Source organism: Hyperoodon ampullatus, assembly GCF_949752795.1.
Source record: "Hyperoodon ampullatus genome assembly, chromosome: 1".
In the NCBI taxonomy this organism is placed as follows: Eukaryota; Metazoa; Chordata; class Mammalia; order Artiodactyla; family Ziphiidae; genus Hyperoodon; species Hyperoodon ampullatus.
This window is the reverse complement of record NC_136914.1, coordinates 179,582,048-179,595,899: the sequence shown is the minus strand read 5'-3', so window position 1 is coordinate 179,595,899 and position 13,852 is coordinate 179,582,048. Positions and strand designations below refer to the sequence as shown.

General features: G+C 49.2%; 1 protein-coding gene across 1 annotated transcript in view; it reads left to right on the top strand.

Annotated features, from left to right (window-relative positions):
- GRID1 (glutamate ionotropic receptor delta type subunit 1) overlaps positions 1–13,852 on the top strand; it is a gene marked incomplete at both ends in the record, with an annotated part of 680,272 nt that overhangs the window by 463,018 nt on the left and 203,402 nt on the right. Inside the window, 2 exons of the mRNA XM_079706722.1 lie at positions 11,249–11,410; positions 12,936–13,055. Of these exons, the coding sequence (XP_079562848.1) occupies positions 11,249–11,410; positions 12,936–13,055 (282 nt within the window). The remainder of the gene's footprint in view (positions 1–11,248; positions 11,411–12,935; positions 13,056–13,852) is intronic.

The following is a 13,852-nucleotide window of genomic DNA, read 5'->3' as shown; positions in this document are numbered from 1 at the left end:
TGATTAATTACTTTGCTTGATTAATGACAGAGGCAAGAGAAAACTGGGCTCTTTAGAAGCCTGGAGGAAATGCAGCCTTTCTTAATGAACACGTTTCCCGCATTTTTAGCTTTGGTGTTGGGTGGATAATGGCCTGGTGGCGAGATGCAGCTGGCCCATGTGGCTGTGACCCTGGCGTGCCATTCATCTTCCTTTGCCTTCCAGGATGATTTGTACCTTGATAATGCGGATGCACAACAGTTCCCTGGGCCCCTGGAGTGCAAGGGAGGCAAGGCTGGAGCACCCTGATATGACTTGCCTCAATTCTCAGATTTACTGTGGAGAAACGTGCACAGAGCACTGGGAAGGCAGACAGCCAGTGACCTAGCAGGGCCGTCATCCTCCAGGGCCTCTCCCTTCCAGCCTGACGGGGGTGGGCATAGGTCTCAGGCCGCTGAGGTCCAGATAGGATTGGACGCGTACAGGTCTCCTGAAGAGCTCAGCACATTTCACAGGGGGCTTCTATTTTCATTACTCCTGGCCCTAATCCTGCCGCTAGGGACTCAGTAAGGAAGTAAACAAATCATCTGAGCTTCTGATGGGGCTGCCTCTACCCCACCCAGTACCGATCCAGATGGGAAATCAATGTCTTTCCTGGTTTCAACAAGACAACAAATCCAAGTCTCGGAGATGGTGTCACATACGGTGGAGGTTGAGGTGGGACTTGCACATTGCAGCTGCACAAACAGCCTCTAAGTTTCGAAGTCTTCCCAGAGAAGGCTTGTGTGCTTCTCCACAGCCCCACCCCCTCCACCCAGGGCCTCATCCTTTCTCCACATCTTGCTAGCTTCCCTTTCCCTATCCACCCTCTCTTTTCTCCCTCTGGGTCTTGACTCCAAAGTAAATTCTCCTCATTTTCTCATGAAGATCAATTTAACAATTTTACTGGTAGCCTTTGTTCCTGCTGACACAGGTATTTTCCTAAATAAAATATAGTTACTGATGTAATGGGGATTCTGGGTGTTAACTGTTCAAAAAAATGTAATCTTTCCATCCTTGGTCCTCTGGCTTCATGTGATTGGTCTTTAATTATCCAGCAGCCAGGAATGTCTGCCTGGGTTTCTCAACAGCTGAAATCCCAGTCAAGAGCTCATGGCTGAATTCTCTCTTCCATTTCCTGCAGATGTGAGGACCTTTCTCTTTTTTTTTTCTTTTTTTTAACATCTTTATTGGAGTATAATTGCTTTACAATGGTGTGTTAGTTTCTGCTTTATAACAAAGTCAGTCAGTTATACACACACATATGTTCCCATAACTCTTCCCTCTTGCGTCTCCCTCCCTCCCACCCTCCCTATCCCACCCCTCTAGGTGGTCACAAAGCACCGAGCTCATCTCCCTGTGCTATGTGGCTGCTTCCCACTAGCTATCTATTTTACAGTTGGTAGTGTATATATGTCCATGCCCTCTCTCACTTTGTCACAGCTTACCCTTCCCCCTTCCCGTATCCTCAAGTCCATTCTCTAGTAGGTCTGTGTCTTTATTCCCGTCTTACCCCTACGTTCTTCATGACCTTTTTTTTTTTTCTTAGACTCCATATATATGTGTTAGCGTACGGTATTTGTTCTTCTGTTTCTGACTTACTTCACTCTCTATGACAGACTCTAGGTCCATCCACCTCACTACAGATATCTCAACTTTGTTTCTTTTTATGGCTGAGTAATATTCCATTGTATATATGTGCCACATCTTCTTTATCCATTCATCCGATGATGGACACTTAGGTTGCTTCCATGTCCTGGCTATTGTAAATAGAGCTGCAATGAACATTTTGGTACATGACTCTTTTTGAATTATGGTTTTCTCAGGGTATATGCCCAGTAGTGGGATTGCTGGGTCATATGGTAGTTCTATTTGTAGTGTTTTTTTTGTTGTTTTTTGGGGTTTTTTTTTGCGGTACGCGGGCCTCTCACTGCTGTGGCCTCTCCCGTTGCGGAGCACAGGCTCTGGACGCGCAGGCTCAGCGTCCATGGCTCAGGGGCCCAGCCGCTCCGCGGCATGTGGGATTTTCCCAGACCGGGACACAAACCTGTGTCCCCTGCATCGGCAGGCGGACTCTCAACCACTGCGCCACCAGGGAAGCCCCTATTTGTAGTTTTTTAAGGAACCTCCATACTGTTCTCCATACTGGCTGTATCAATTTACATTCCCACCGACAGTGCAAGAGTATTCCCTTTTCTCCACACCCTCTCCAGCATTTATTGTTTCTAGATTTTTTGATGATGGCCATTCTGACAGATGTGAGATGATATCTCATTGTAGTTTGGATTTGCATTTCTCTAATGATTAATGATGTTGAGCATTCTTTCATGTGTTTGTTGGCAATCTGTATATCTTCTTTGAAGAAATGTCTATTTAGGTCTTCTGCCCATTTTTGGATTGGGTTGTTTGTTTTTTTGTTTTTGAGCTGCATGAGCTGCTTGTAAATTTTGGAGATTAATCCTTTGTCAGTTGCTTCATTTGCAAATATTTTCTCCCATTCTGAGGGTTGTCTTTTGGTCTTGTTTATGGTTTCCTTTGCTGTGCAAAAGCTTTTAAGTTTCATTAGGTCCCATTTGTTTATTTTTGTTTTTATTTCCTTTTCTCTAGGAGGTGGGTCAAAAAGGATCTTGCTGTGATTTATGTCATAGAGTGTTCTGCCTATGTTTTCCTCTAAGAGTTTGATAGTGTCTGGCCTTACATTTAGGTCTTTAATCCATTTTGAGTTTATGTTAGGGAGTGTTCTAATTTCATACCTTTACATGTACCTGTCCAGTTTTCCCAGCACCACTTACTGAAGAGGCTGTCTTTTCCCCACTGTATACTCCTGCCTCCTTTATCAAAGATAAGGTGAGCATATGTGCGTGGGTTTATCTCTGGGCTTTCTATCCTGTTCCATTGATCTATATTTCTGTTTATGTGCCAGTACCATACTGTCTTGATTACTGTAGCTTTGTAGTATAGTCTGAAGTAAGGGAGCCTGATTCCTCCAGCTCCATTGTTCGTTCTCAAGATTGCTTTGGCTATTCGGGGTCTTTTGTGTTTCCATAGAAATTGTGAAATTTTTTGTTCTAGTTCTGTGAAAAATGCCAGTGGTAGTTGGATAGGGGTTGCATTGAATCTGTAGATTGCTTTGGGTAGTAGAGTCATTTTCACAATGTTGATTCTTCCAAAGCAAGAACATGGTATATCTCTCCATCTATTTGTATCATCTTTAATTTCTTTCATCAGTGTCTTATAATTTTCTGCATACAGGACTTTTGTCTCCTTAGGTAGGTTTATTCCTAGCTATTTTATTCTTTTTGTTGCAATGGTAAATGGGAGTGTTTTCTTAATTTCACTTTCAGATTTTTCATCATTAGTGTATAGGAATGCCAGAGATTTCTGTGCATTAATTTTGTATCCTGCTACTTTACCACATTCATTGATTAGCTCTAATAGTTTTCTGGTAGCATCTTTAGGATTCTCTATGTAGAGTATCATGTCATCTGCAAACAGTGACAGCTTTACTTCTTCTTTTCCGATTTGGATTCCTTTTATTTCTTTTTCTTCTCTGATTGCTGTGGCTAAAACTTCCAAAACTATGTTGAGTAATAGTGGTGAGAGTAGGCAACCTTGTCTTTTTCCTGATCTTAGTGCAAATGGTTTCAGTTTTTCATCATTGAGGATGATGTTGGCTGTGGGTTTGTCATATATGGCCTTTATTATGTTGAGGAAAGTTCCCTCTATGCCTACTTTCTGCAGAGTATTTATCATAAATGGGTGTTGAATTTTGTCAAATGCTTTCTCTGCATCTGTTGAGATCATATGGTTTTTCCCCTTCAATTTGTTAATATGGTGTATCACGTTGATTGATTTGCATATATTGAAGAATCCTTGCATTCCTGGAATAAACCCCACTTGATCATGGTGTATGATCCTTTTAATGTGCTGTTGGATTGTGTTTGCTAGTATTTTGTTGAGGATTTTTGCATCTATGTTCATCAGTGATATTGGCCTGTAGTTTTCTTTCTTTGTGACATCCTTTTCTGGTTTTGGTATCAGGGTGATGGTGGCCTCGTAGAATGAGTTTGGGAGTATTCCTCCCTCTGCTATATTTTGGAAGAGTTTGAGAAGGATAGGTGTTAGCTCTTCTGTAAATGTTTGATAGAATTCGCCTGTGAAGCCATCTGGTCCTGGGCTTTTTTTTGTTGGAAGTTTGTTTTTTTTTTTTTGCGGTACGTGGGCCTCTCACTGTTGTGGCCTCTCCCGTTGCGGAGCACAGGCTCCAGACGCGCAGGCTCAGCGGCCATGGCTCACGGGCCTAGCTGCTCCGCGGCATGTGGGATCTTCCCAGACCGGGGCACGAACCAGTGTCCCCTGCATTGGCAGGTGGACTCTCAACCACTGCTCCACCAGGGAAGCCCTGTTGGAAGATTTTAAATCACAGTTTCAATTTCAGTGCTTGTGATTGGCCTGTTCATATTTTCTATTTCTTCCTGGTTCAGTCTTGGCAAGTTGTGCATTTCTAAGAATTTGTCCATTTCTTCCAGGTTGTCCATTTCGTTGGCATAGAGTTGATTGTAGTAATCTCTCATGATCCTTTGTATTTCTGCAGTGTCAGTTGTTACTTCTCCTTTTTCATTTCTAATTCTATTGATATGAGTCTTCTCCCTTTTTTTCTTGATGAGTCTGGCTTATGGTTTATCAATTTTGTTTATCTTCTCAAAGAACCAGCTTTTAGTTTTATTGATCTTTGCTATCGTTTCCTTCATTTCTTTTTCATTTATTTCTGATCTGATCTTTATTATTTCCGATCCGACCGAAGCCCGAGCCTCAGCTCCCAGCCCCGCCCACTCCGGCAGGTGAGCAGACAAGCCTCTTGGGCTGGTGAGTGCCGGTTGGCACCGGTCCTCTGTGCGGGAATCTCTCCGCTTTGCCCTCCACACCCCTGTTGCTGTGCTCTCCTCCGCGGCTCCTAAGCTGCCCTCCTCCGCCCCCCGTAGTCTCCGCCTGCGAAGGGGCTTCCTAGTGTGTGGAAACCTTTCCTCCTTCACAGCTCCCTCCCACTGGTGCAGGTTCCGTCCCTATTCTTTTGTCTCTGTTTATTCTTTTTTCTTTTGCCCTGCCCAGGTACATGGGGAGTTTCTTGCCTTTTGGGAGGTCTGAGGTCTTCTGCCAGCATTCAGTAGGTGTTCTATAGGAGCAGTTCCACGTGTAGATGTCTTTCTGATGTATCTGTGGGGAGGAAGGTGATCTCCGCGTCTTACTCTTCCACCATCTTCCTCAACTCTCGATGACCTGCCTCTTATGTAGGTATTGACTTTGGAAATGCAAGCCTTGCCAGGATGCCCCCATCTCATGGGAGCACATAACCCAGATTCTGACTACACATAGACAGTTCCACATGGAATATACCCATGTGGAGGTCCTGTTCCCTTTCCCAGGGTGGCTTCTGTCCTCCATCACTCCTATTCTAAGAGGCATCCTCTTTCCAAACATTTTGACATCTGTTTACATCGGTGTTTTTTCCTAAGAGCAGATTTAAAACTATTCATTCAACATCCATTAATTCCACAAACATCCCTTAAGCACTTATTATGGGCCAGTTCTTATGTTAGACATTTCACAAATGTTGTCTCTCCGAATTCTCACAAAATCCGAATAACTTGAGAATTTTAATCTCCATTTAGTAGCACGTTCCAGTTATGAAGAATGGCATATGCAAAGGCCAAGAAGCCAAAGAGAGCAGGGGCTGAATTCAGTGTCTGAAGCAAGGGGTGAGAGGCAAGAAGTGTTTGGAAATCAGTCATCAAGGAGGGCAGCTGCAGGGCACCGAGGCTTGGGGTGCAGCCCTTGAAGATGTGACAGGGCAGGATGTGCATCTGAGAACGACAACTCGGTGCAGGGTGGAATTGGAGGGCCTGGGCTGGGAGACGAGGTAACCATGGGTTACCATCGCCCCAGGGAGAAATGAGGGCACCTGAGCTATGGGGTGGCCATGAGAAGTGACCATGTAGAGAGGATTTAGGAAGCTTCCCTAGGGGTGAAACCCCTAAGCCTGGGCAGGGGACGGGCAGCTGGTGACAGTGTGCAGGGCATGGCACCTCCCACAGGTACTGGGCTGCAGCTGCCCCTAGTCACATCCTGCCTGCCTTCTCCTCTCCCCTGTACACCTGGGTGGTCTTGCTGCAGGACTGGCTGTGCCCCAGGCTCCCGTGGCTGAGCCAGCCCTGCAGTGCAAATGTCAGGCCTTTGAAGTGGGCCAAGCCACTTCCCTTTCAGGAACCTGGGTCAGGGTATTGTAGAGGCCCTCACTCTGGGCCTTCCTGTATTGGCAGCTTTTATAGAACACCCCGGGAGCAGAGAAGTGGCCTTTTCCTCAAAGGGCAGCTCTGCAACACTTCAGAACATGCAGACCCGAAAGGCCCGGATCAGGCCCAGGGGGCTGTGGCAGTCGTGACCTTGCTGCCGGGCTAGGAGGAAGCCAGGGACATGCACCCAGGTGAGCAGATTTCAGGCAGCGCTGCGATGTGAGACTCAGGGCTGATCCTTGCTCAGTCTTTTGACCCAGAAGCTACAGAAGCCAGATATGACTCCTGCTTGCCCTTGAAAAGCTTGCGGACCAAGGGACGTTGGAGGAGAGGGTGAGTGGTGGTAGAAGATAGAAACTGCTTTTCACGATAGTCCCCACACTTCTGTGTGCAAGACCCACACTGGGCCCCAGCCGCCAGCGATACCCCTGGACAAGCTCTCAGCTCATCCACATTGAAGTCAGGAGCCTGCTTGGGTCCTTCATTTCCCCTTCCATTCCTTTCTGTCCCTGTTACCCCCAAAACAGAAATGCCTGCAAAGAGCTCAGGATGGTACTAGGCACCCAGGGTTATCACCATCTGCATTTCACAGGGCGGGTAAATCAGGGCTGCCCCACTGCACCTCTCCAGGGCCACTCACTGATCACACTGTATTTTATTGTCATCAAGATAAGGCTAGAGCTTTCAATGACTTGTTCAGCATCACCTCGCAAGTAAGTTCAAGAGGAGATTTAGTTCACCCATACAGTGAGCATTTATCAAGCATGTGCTATATCCATGTGCTGCTGTCCACTCTGGGGATTCAGCAGTGAGTGGAGCTGGCCCAGGTTGTGATGAATCCGAAGCTCTTGCTCATCCTCCCAGGGCCCCAGCTAAGCTCCCCACATGGTAGCGTAAGAGTTGTACTGTATGACAGCAAAAGGGGACCCTAGCATGCATCTCTAGGGTGGCTAACTGAACCAGCTGGGCCCCTTGCAGCTGTGTACCCACTTAGAATGGGGTCACAGGCTCCCAGGAAAGCCTCTCCCAGCTCTGGCTCTTGTCTTCCTCTGACTTTACTCCATCTGGCATCTCTGACCTGGTCCCAGATCTTTTGCTGTGCATCTGGGTCTTTCCTCTGCCATGCCCTTGGCCTCGACACTTGGCCTCTCTTTAGCTTCTCAAGTCTGCTCTTACCTGAAATGCTTTTTTACAGTCTTTTGTCACTTTAGTGCTGCAGTGTTCCTAGGCCAGCCAGAGCCCAGGGCTTCTGCCAGCAGAGGGATGAGGTGACAGTGTCTGCCCTGCTTGTCTGTCTTTTGCTAGTGAACTCTGTGCTGGACCTCATCTGAGATGTGAGGGAGAGAGGCAAGGACTCTTTCAGGCCAGGGCCCCTTCTCTGACCCTGTGACCTGTAGCTCCAGCTCGGGCTGTTTGCCCCTCGAGACCAGCAGTGAGTGAGGGTCCATGCAGCTGAGAGCCTCTGTCCTTCTACACTTCTCTTGGCTCAGGGACCTGGCTTGACCAAGCCGGGACACTGGGACACTGGTCTTCACCCACCCACCATGAGGAAAGGCTTGTCTTATGTTTGTCAGGACCTGGAGGAAGCCCCAAGCGGAGGCTGCCTTTTTACTATATGTTCTTGATCTTTTCCCCTAAAAGTCCCTTCTCTGGACAACCAGACTGTGAGGGTAGCATCCCTCCCTTTGTATACCCACCAGTGCACCTGGCAAGTCACCTAAGTGAGAATGCTGAGGTTGGTGGAGCCACAGATCTGTACTGGAGTGTTAGCTTCTGCCAAGGCAGGGAGAGGTATTGAGACAGCACCTTACAAGCGAAGGGGCAGGAGTGAGTGGAGAGATGGAAACAACTCCAAGTTGACTCAAGAAGGCTCAAGCAGACATTCTGAGCAAGCTATAAACGAGAACCAGATTTTTGTTTAAACAAAGGAGGTACCCTCTCAAGTCAGAGTTGGAAGCAGAAAATCTCTTTTTCTTGCTATTTTGTATGTTTTCTCTTTTTGTGAACCAAGATCAATGTGTACATTCTTAGCAGAGATCCATCCATCCATCCATCCACCCATCTTCCCCACTCACCCCCACATACCCATCCATCCAGACTCATCCACCCATCCAGCATGCATCCATCCATCAAACATGCATTAAGCACCAACCGTGTGTCTTGGTTGGTGCTGAGTTCTAGAGATAGTGAAAATATATAGACCTGGAAGAGAGCATTGCTCAAACCTGTTCTTCCTTTGGCCTTTCTGAGTCACATCCTGTTTTTTCCTCTTCATGACAGGCCTTTCTGCATTCATACATTTGTATCATATGAATCACTTATGTAATTAAGTACTTTCATTTATTGTGACTAGAAGTGCTGGAGGGAAAAAAGGAAATTCCACTGGGCGCTAGTCTGGGCCACTGCAGGGGAGGTGTTGCCCCGTGTGTGTGTGAATGCACGTATAGGCAGGGATGTGGGTCAAAGGGTCCCAGCTGGTTGAATAGCATTGGCTGTGAGTGGTTGGCCGGGAGATCCACAAACATCTTGAGAAGAGAAATCTTCACATCATCAAGGACTCTCAGCTCTGAGTTATCCTTTTGGAAGAAATAAAATAAAAAATAAGACCAAGCCAACTCTAAGTGGCTTACATGCTCTTAGAACACGTCCATTATCGGTTTGTATTTCAGAGGGGAGGTACACATGTCAGAAATAATTTTGCAGTGGTAGAGGCTCCTGAGAGCTGGGGGCTGACAAGAGCAGGGAGTGGGTTTGTCTTTCTCATCAAGGCAATGATCCCCCAGGGTTCAAGGAGTGGGAGACAGTGTTCTGTCCTGTCTGTTCCCTGCAGGACAGGGGGTGAATTCCCGGTGGTGGGAGTGATTTCTCTCTGCTGTCAGGTAAGCGCCTGTGTAGTGCAGGACCCTGAAAAAGGTCACTAGGCACTGACATGCCTGCTTCCCTGTGGCCTGAGGACCTTGTTTAAATCAGCAGTGGTCGGTCACACCAGGCGTGCTCCTTTCCATCTTCCACCTACCAAATGGGGAGACGTCAGACATTCAGGCCTTAGTGACATGCATCCCTGTGCCCACTGCAAGGACACCAGTTGAGGGTGGATAGGACAGGGCTGTGCAGGAATGGTCAGGCACAGGGACATCCATGGAGGAAGAGGTCAGCTCTGCTCAGACATGTCACGGCAGAGATGACCCCCGGAGGTTAGCATGAGTTGGGGAAAGGGCACAATGGAGCAGGTGTGTGCGATTCCCTGGACCAGCTCCTTTGGGCCACCTCTGGTTTCAGTTGCAGAGGACCGTTACTAACACCCAAGTTCCTGTCTGGGCCTCTGCTTTGCGGGTATCCCATCTAAGTCTTGTGAGGAAGGGAATTGCAGGCCGAGAACAAGATATGGAGGTGTTGAGAGTGTGAGGGGTGTACTGGGGAGCAGTGGGAGGTGGCTGGAATTCTTCCCACAGCCCAAGGATCCTATTTGATCTTCCCAGGAGTCCTGTGAGGCCAACATATTCTCCTATGTATATCCGGCGATTTTGTTTTTCTGAAATATTTTTAGCAGACACCTCGCTGCTGAGGTGTGCAGAGAATCACCCCCTTGACCCACTTTGGCTAACGGTTGTTTGTGCAGCAGTTACCCGTGAGGGGTCACAGACCTGACCGAGGATGGGTGTTACTTCCCCCCGCCACTTCATGCTCCGTGACAACTCCTTGGAGGAGCAGGGTGGGGTGCGGTGGTGGTAACCTCAGGAAGCGGGGCTGCCCTCCTCCCCACCAAGGGCTCTTGTGACCACTGGAGTCCAGGCTCATGCCCATCCGGGTCTTAATCATGGTCATGAGGGTGGCCCAGACCTGTCCCACCCCTGCATCTCACCACTGTGGTGCTGCTCTTCTCACTGTTACTACAAACTTTCCCTTACTACCGTGCTCTCGAGAGTTCTGAGAGGGACTGTGTCTCCTCTAAGATCCAGCTCTACTGTGGACAGCTAAGCAAAGGAGTAATTCTCAGAGGCTCATGGTTGCATATTCCAAATGCGTCCCCTAGCCAGCAGTGATGTCACTGTAGTGCAGGCTCCGTGGCCTCCAGAATCTCACACGAGCTGCCGGTGTCCCTCAGGCCACCATCTGCCCTAGGCCTGTCCAGGGACCAGAGTGGTCTTTCTAAGGCACAGATCTGATTTCAGGCACAGATCCTAAAGCCACCTATGTTGTTCCTCTTTAGCGTGGCCCACAAGGTCATGGTCCCTGCCTCCATACTGTCCCCTTGATGCAGACAACTTGAACTGTTTTCAGTCCCTCTAACCCAGGGGTCAGCCAGCTGTGGCCCACTGTCTATTTTCTAAATAAACTTTTCTTGGCATATCCTCTGTGTCTGTACCATTTGGAACAGCTTTCCTGCTAGAACAGCATGGTTGAGCAGTTGCAAAAGAGACCGATAAGGCCCACAAAGTCTAAAATCTTTACTATCTCGTCCTTTGCCGAAAATGCTGGTGGAACCTGCTCCACCTGACCCAGCTTCTCTGCACCTCCGTGCCTCTTCAGATGTGGTGCCCTGCCTACAATGCTGCCCACCCTTTATCCTAATCCTTCTAGACTGAGCTTTATGCCCGTCCTTCCCTCCATCCTTTGTTACCTGAGTGTGATGCCCCCTCCACAGTCTTACATAGAGCTGTGTCCAAGCCTCAGTCATGGCTCTGATCGCACTGGTTCTGTTGATGTACAGATCCACCTCCCACTCTAGTTCCTGAAGCAGGGCCAGGTCTAATTCTACTCAGGACTCCAGCACCTGGCTGGGTGCTTGGATGACCAACTGGAAGTCGAAAGATCATAGCCTAGGTATTGGGCCCCACCTCTCAGTGTCAGCATCGTGGGTCACTCTAGTCCTCTGCTGGTTTCTCCCTGTCCCTGGAAATGCACCAATGGAAAGGGTTTCACCATCTTTGTCTTTGCAGATCTCTAACCTCTACCTATACGACAGTGTCCTGATGTTGGCCAACGCCTTCCACAGGAAGCTGGAGGATCGGAAGTGGCACAGCATGGCAAGCCTCAACTGCATCCGCAAGTCCACCAAGCCATGGAATGGAGGGAGGTCCATGCTGGACACAATCAAAAAGGTGTGTGCAAGGGGCACCCCTCCAGGCCAAGGCCAAAGACAAGCCCCTTCTCACACCCCCACTCTCTTCCCGCTCCAGGAGGCTGAGCTCTTTCTGTGGTCACCCAGCCAGGTCCCTCCCAGGCCTCTCCCCTTGCCACTCTTCCTGTCCCGGCATCTGAGGGCTGGTTAGCTGGGGTTCATGGATACGTGTTATTATTATCTTCATTTTATATAAGGAGATTAGTATCGGAGAGGTTATGTAACTTGCCCAAGATCACAAGTAAGTAAAAAAATGGAGGCAACCAGCTTGCTCATGCCTGCCAGATACCCCACTCTGCAGGCTGCCACTGTCCCCAGGAGAGTTTGTCTCAGTTGGCAGTGCACGTGCTACTCAGCAGGACCTCACCTTGTGTGTGTGTGTGCATGTGTGTGTGCATCCCCGTGCATACATCGGCATACCTATGACTTGGTGGATTTTGTGTCACACCTTAGCATGTAGGACATCATGTGTCCTATATGCTCAAGTGTGACAGTAAATCCATCAAAAGACTGGATCTGAAGTGAACTGGGTAATCCACAGAAGACGTGTTAGAGTGAATTGGCTTTAAGAGGCTTCGAAAAGACATTTAGGGAAATCTATGGTTTCAGGAGTCTTAGTCACAGTAAATTCTGCATGGTTTCCATAGCAGTGAATGGAGTCTGATGTTGGTTTGAATCTGCTGCCGCCCAAGCCCGAGCGGGGGCCTCTTTGGGGCCAGCTCATTCTCCGGGACTCTCCCCACTTACAGTCTGTGGGAGATCAAAGCTGGATGTGACCCCCCACCCCAGGCTTGAAGAAAGAAAAGGGCTCAGCACAGGCTCACTCAGCCCCTCTGCCACCTGCTACTCCAGAGGCCACAGAGCGACCAGAGAGAGGCGCAGGGCTGGCACGCCCCTACATCCAGTGTGTGCCAGACACCACGCTTTGTACACATTTTCTCCTTCGGCCCTTGCAGGCTCTGTGATGTGGTCTAATGAGCTCCAGGCCGAAGCTGGGAGATGGGAGATGACTTGCCCGAGGTGGCAAAGCCAGACTTGAGCTGGGTTTTAGCCCCCAGTGCTCACGCCCGCTGCCCTGCCACTTCCCGCCACCTGTGTGAGATGGCTCTCGCTGACCTTGGCCTTCCCTCTTGGCTCAGGCTAAGGTGAGCCCCTAGAGCAGGCTGCAGTGAAAGACTGTAAGCTCCAGGAGGGTGGGGACAAAAGCTGCCCCTCTCCAATCTCAGGGCTGGCACGGTGTGTGGCATAAAGCAGATGCTCTAATCACATCAACGGCATGAATGATGGGGACAAGCCTAGGAACTTCCCTTGTGACCAAGGGCCTAGGACGTGTTGGTCCTGCTCCGAGGCCCCAGGACTGCCAGCACCTCTTGCCTTATTACAGTGCATCCATTGTTTCCCAGACGTTGGCGACCACTTCCTTTTTCTTCCTTGCCTTTGGGGTTCCATCCCCTACCCGTCCACGTTTGCCCTACCCTCTCATGGTTTTTCCTTCTCTCTCACAGGGCCACATCACTGGTCTCACAGGGGTGATGGAGTTTCGGGAAGACAGCTCGAACCCCTACGTGCAGTTTGAAATCCTGGGCACGACCTACAGCGAGACCTTTGGCAAAGACATGCGGAAGGTAAGCCTCGGGGCGCTCACCTCCTGCTTTTCCTACTGCCATGTGTTGGGCCTGTGTTCCAAGCAGATGTTAACCGGCACGAAAGTCCCCTCTCCAGTCTTTCTCTTCAGATGCTGCTGTTGATGCTGGTGTTCGTGGGACATGGTGGGGAGGAGGCTCCAAGGGGTTTCGGACAGAAAGTGCCACTAATTCAGCTCTGAGTACAGCAGGGGCGTCTGGTGCCAGTGGGTCCTGCTTGGGCCTGGAGGACCAGCCTTGTGGTCCTGGACAAGGCCAGAAGGGGCAATGTGTTTTCCTGGAGTCGCTGAAATCAGCCCAACGTTGGGGACAGGTGTGACTGTTACTAAGGCAGGAGGCAGAGGTTACGGCCAGAGAGTGTCCCCGATCCAAGAGTGAGGCAAAGCCATGGCCAGAAAATGAGCTCCGCGGAGCATGAGAAGCAGGCAGTGCAGGCGCCCACTGGAGACACAAGTGAGAGACAGGTGAGCTGCAGAGTTCAGGGTGGGCTTTGACTTGCTTTTATTTGGTGCTGATGCAAGTGGCAGGCCTGGGGACTCTTTTCAGTGATACTTTGTCTCTTCCTCCCTCACCCCATGGGGGGCATTTTCAGAATTGAGGTCTGGCGAGGTGGCCTTTACCCAGAGTTGGAACTCCCCAAGTTGAAGGGGAGGCCTGTGAAGTCAAGAGTCGAATAAGGTGTTAGGACCAAGAGGTCAGTGTGGCAAGCAAGGGGATGGAACAGTTATCCAGCAGGGGACCTCAGATGTGGTGCTTATGAGCCGGTGTGGAGCCAATAG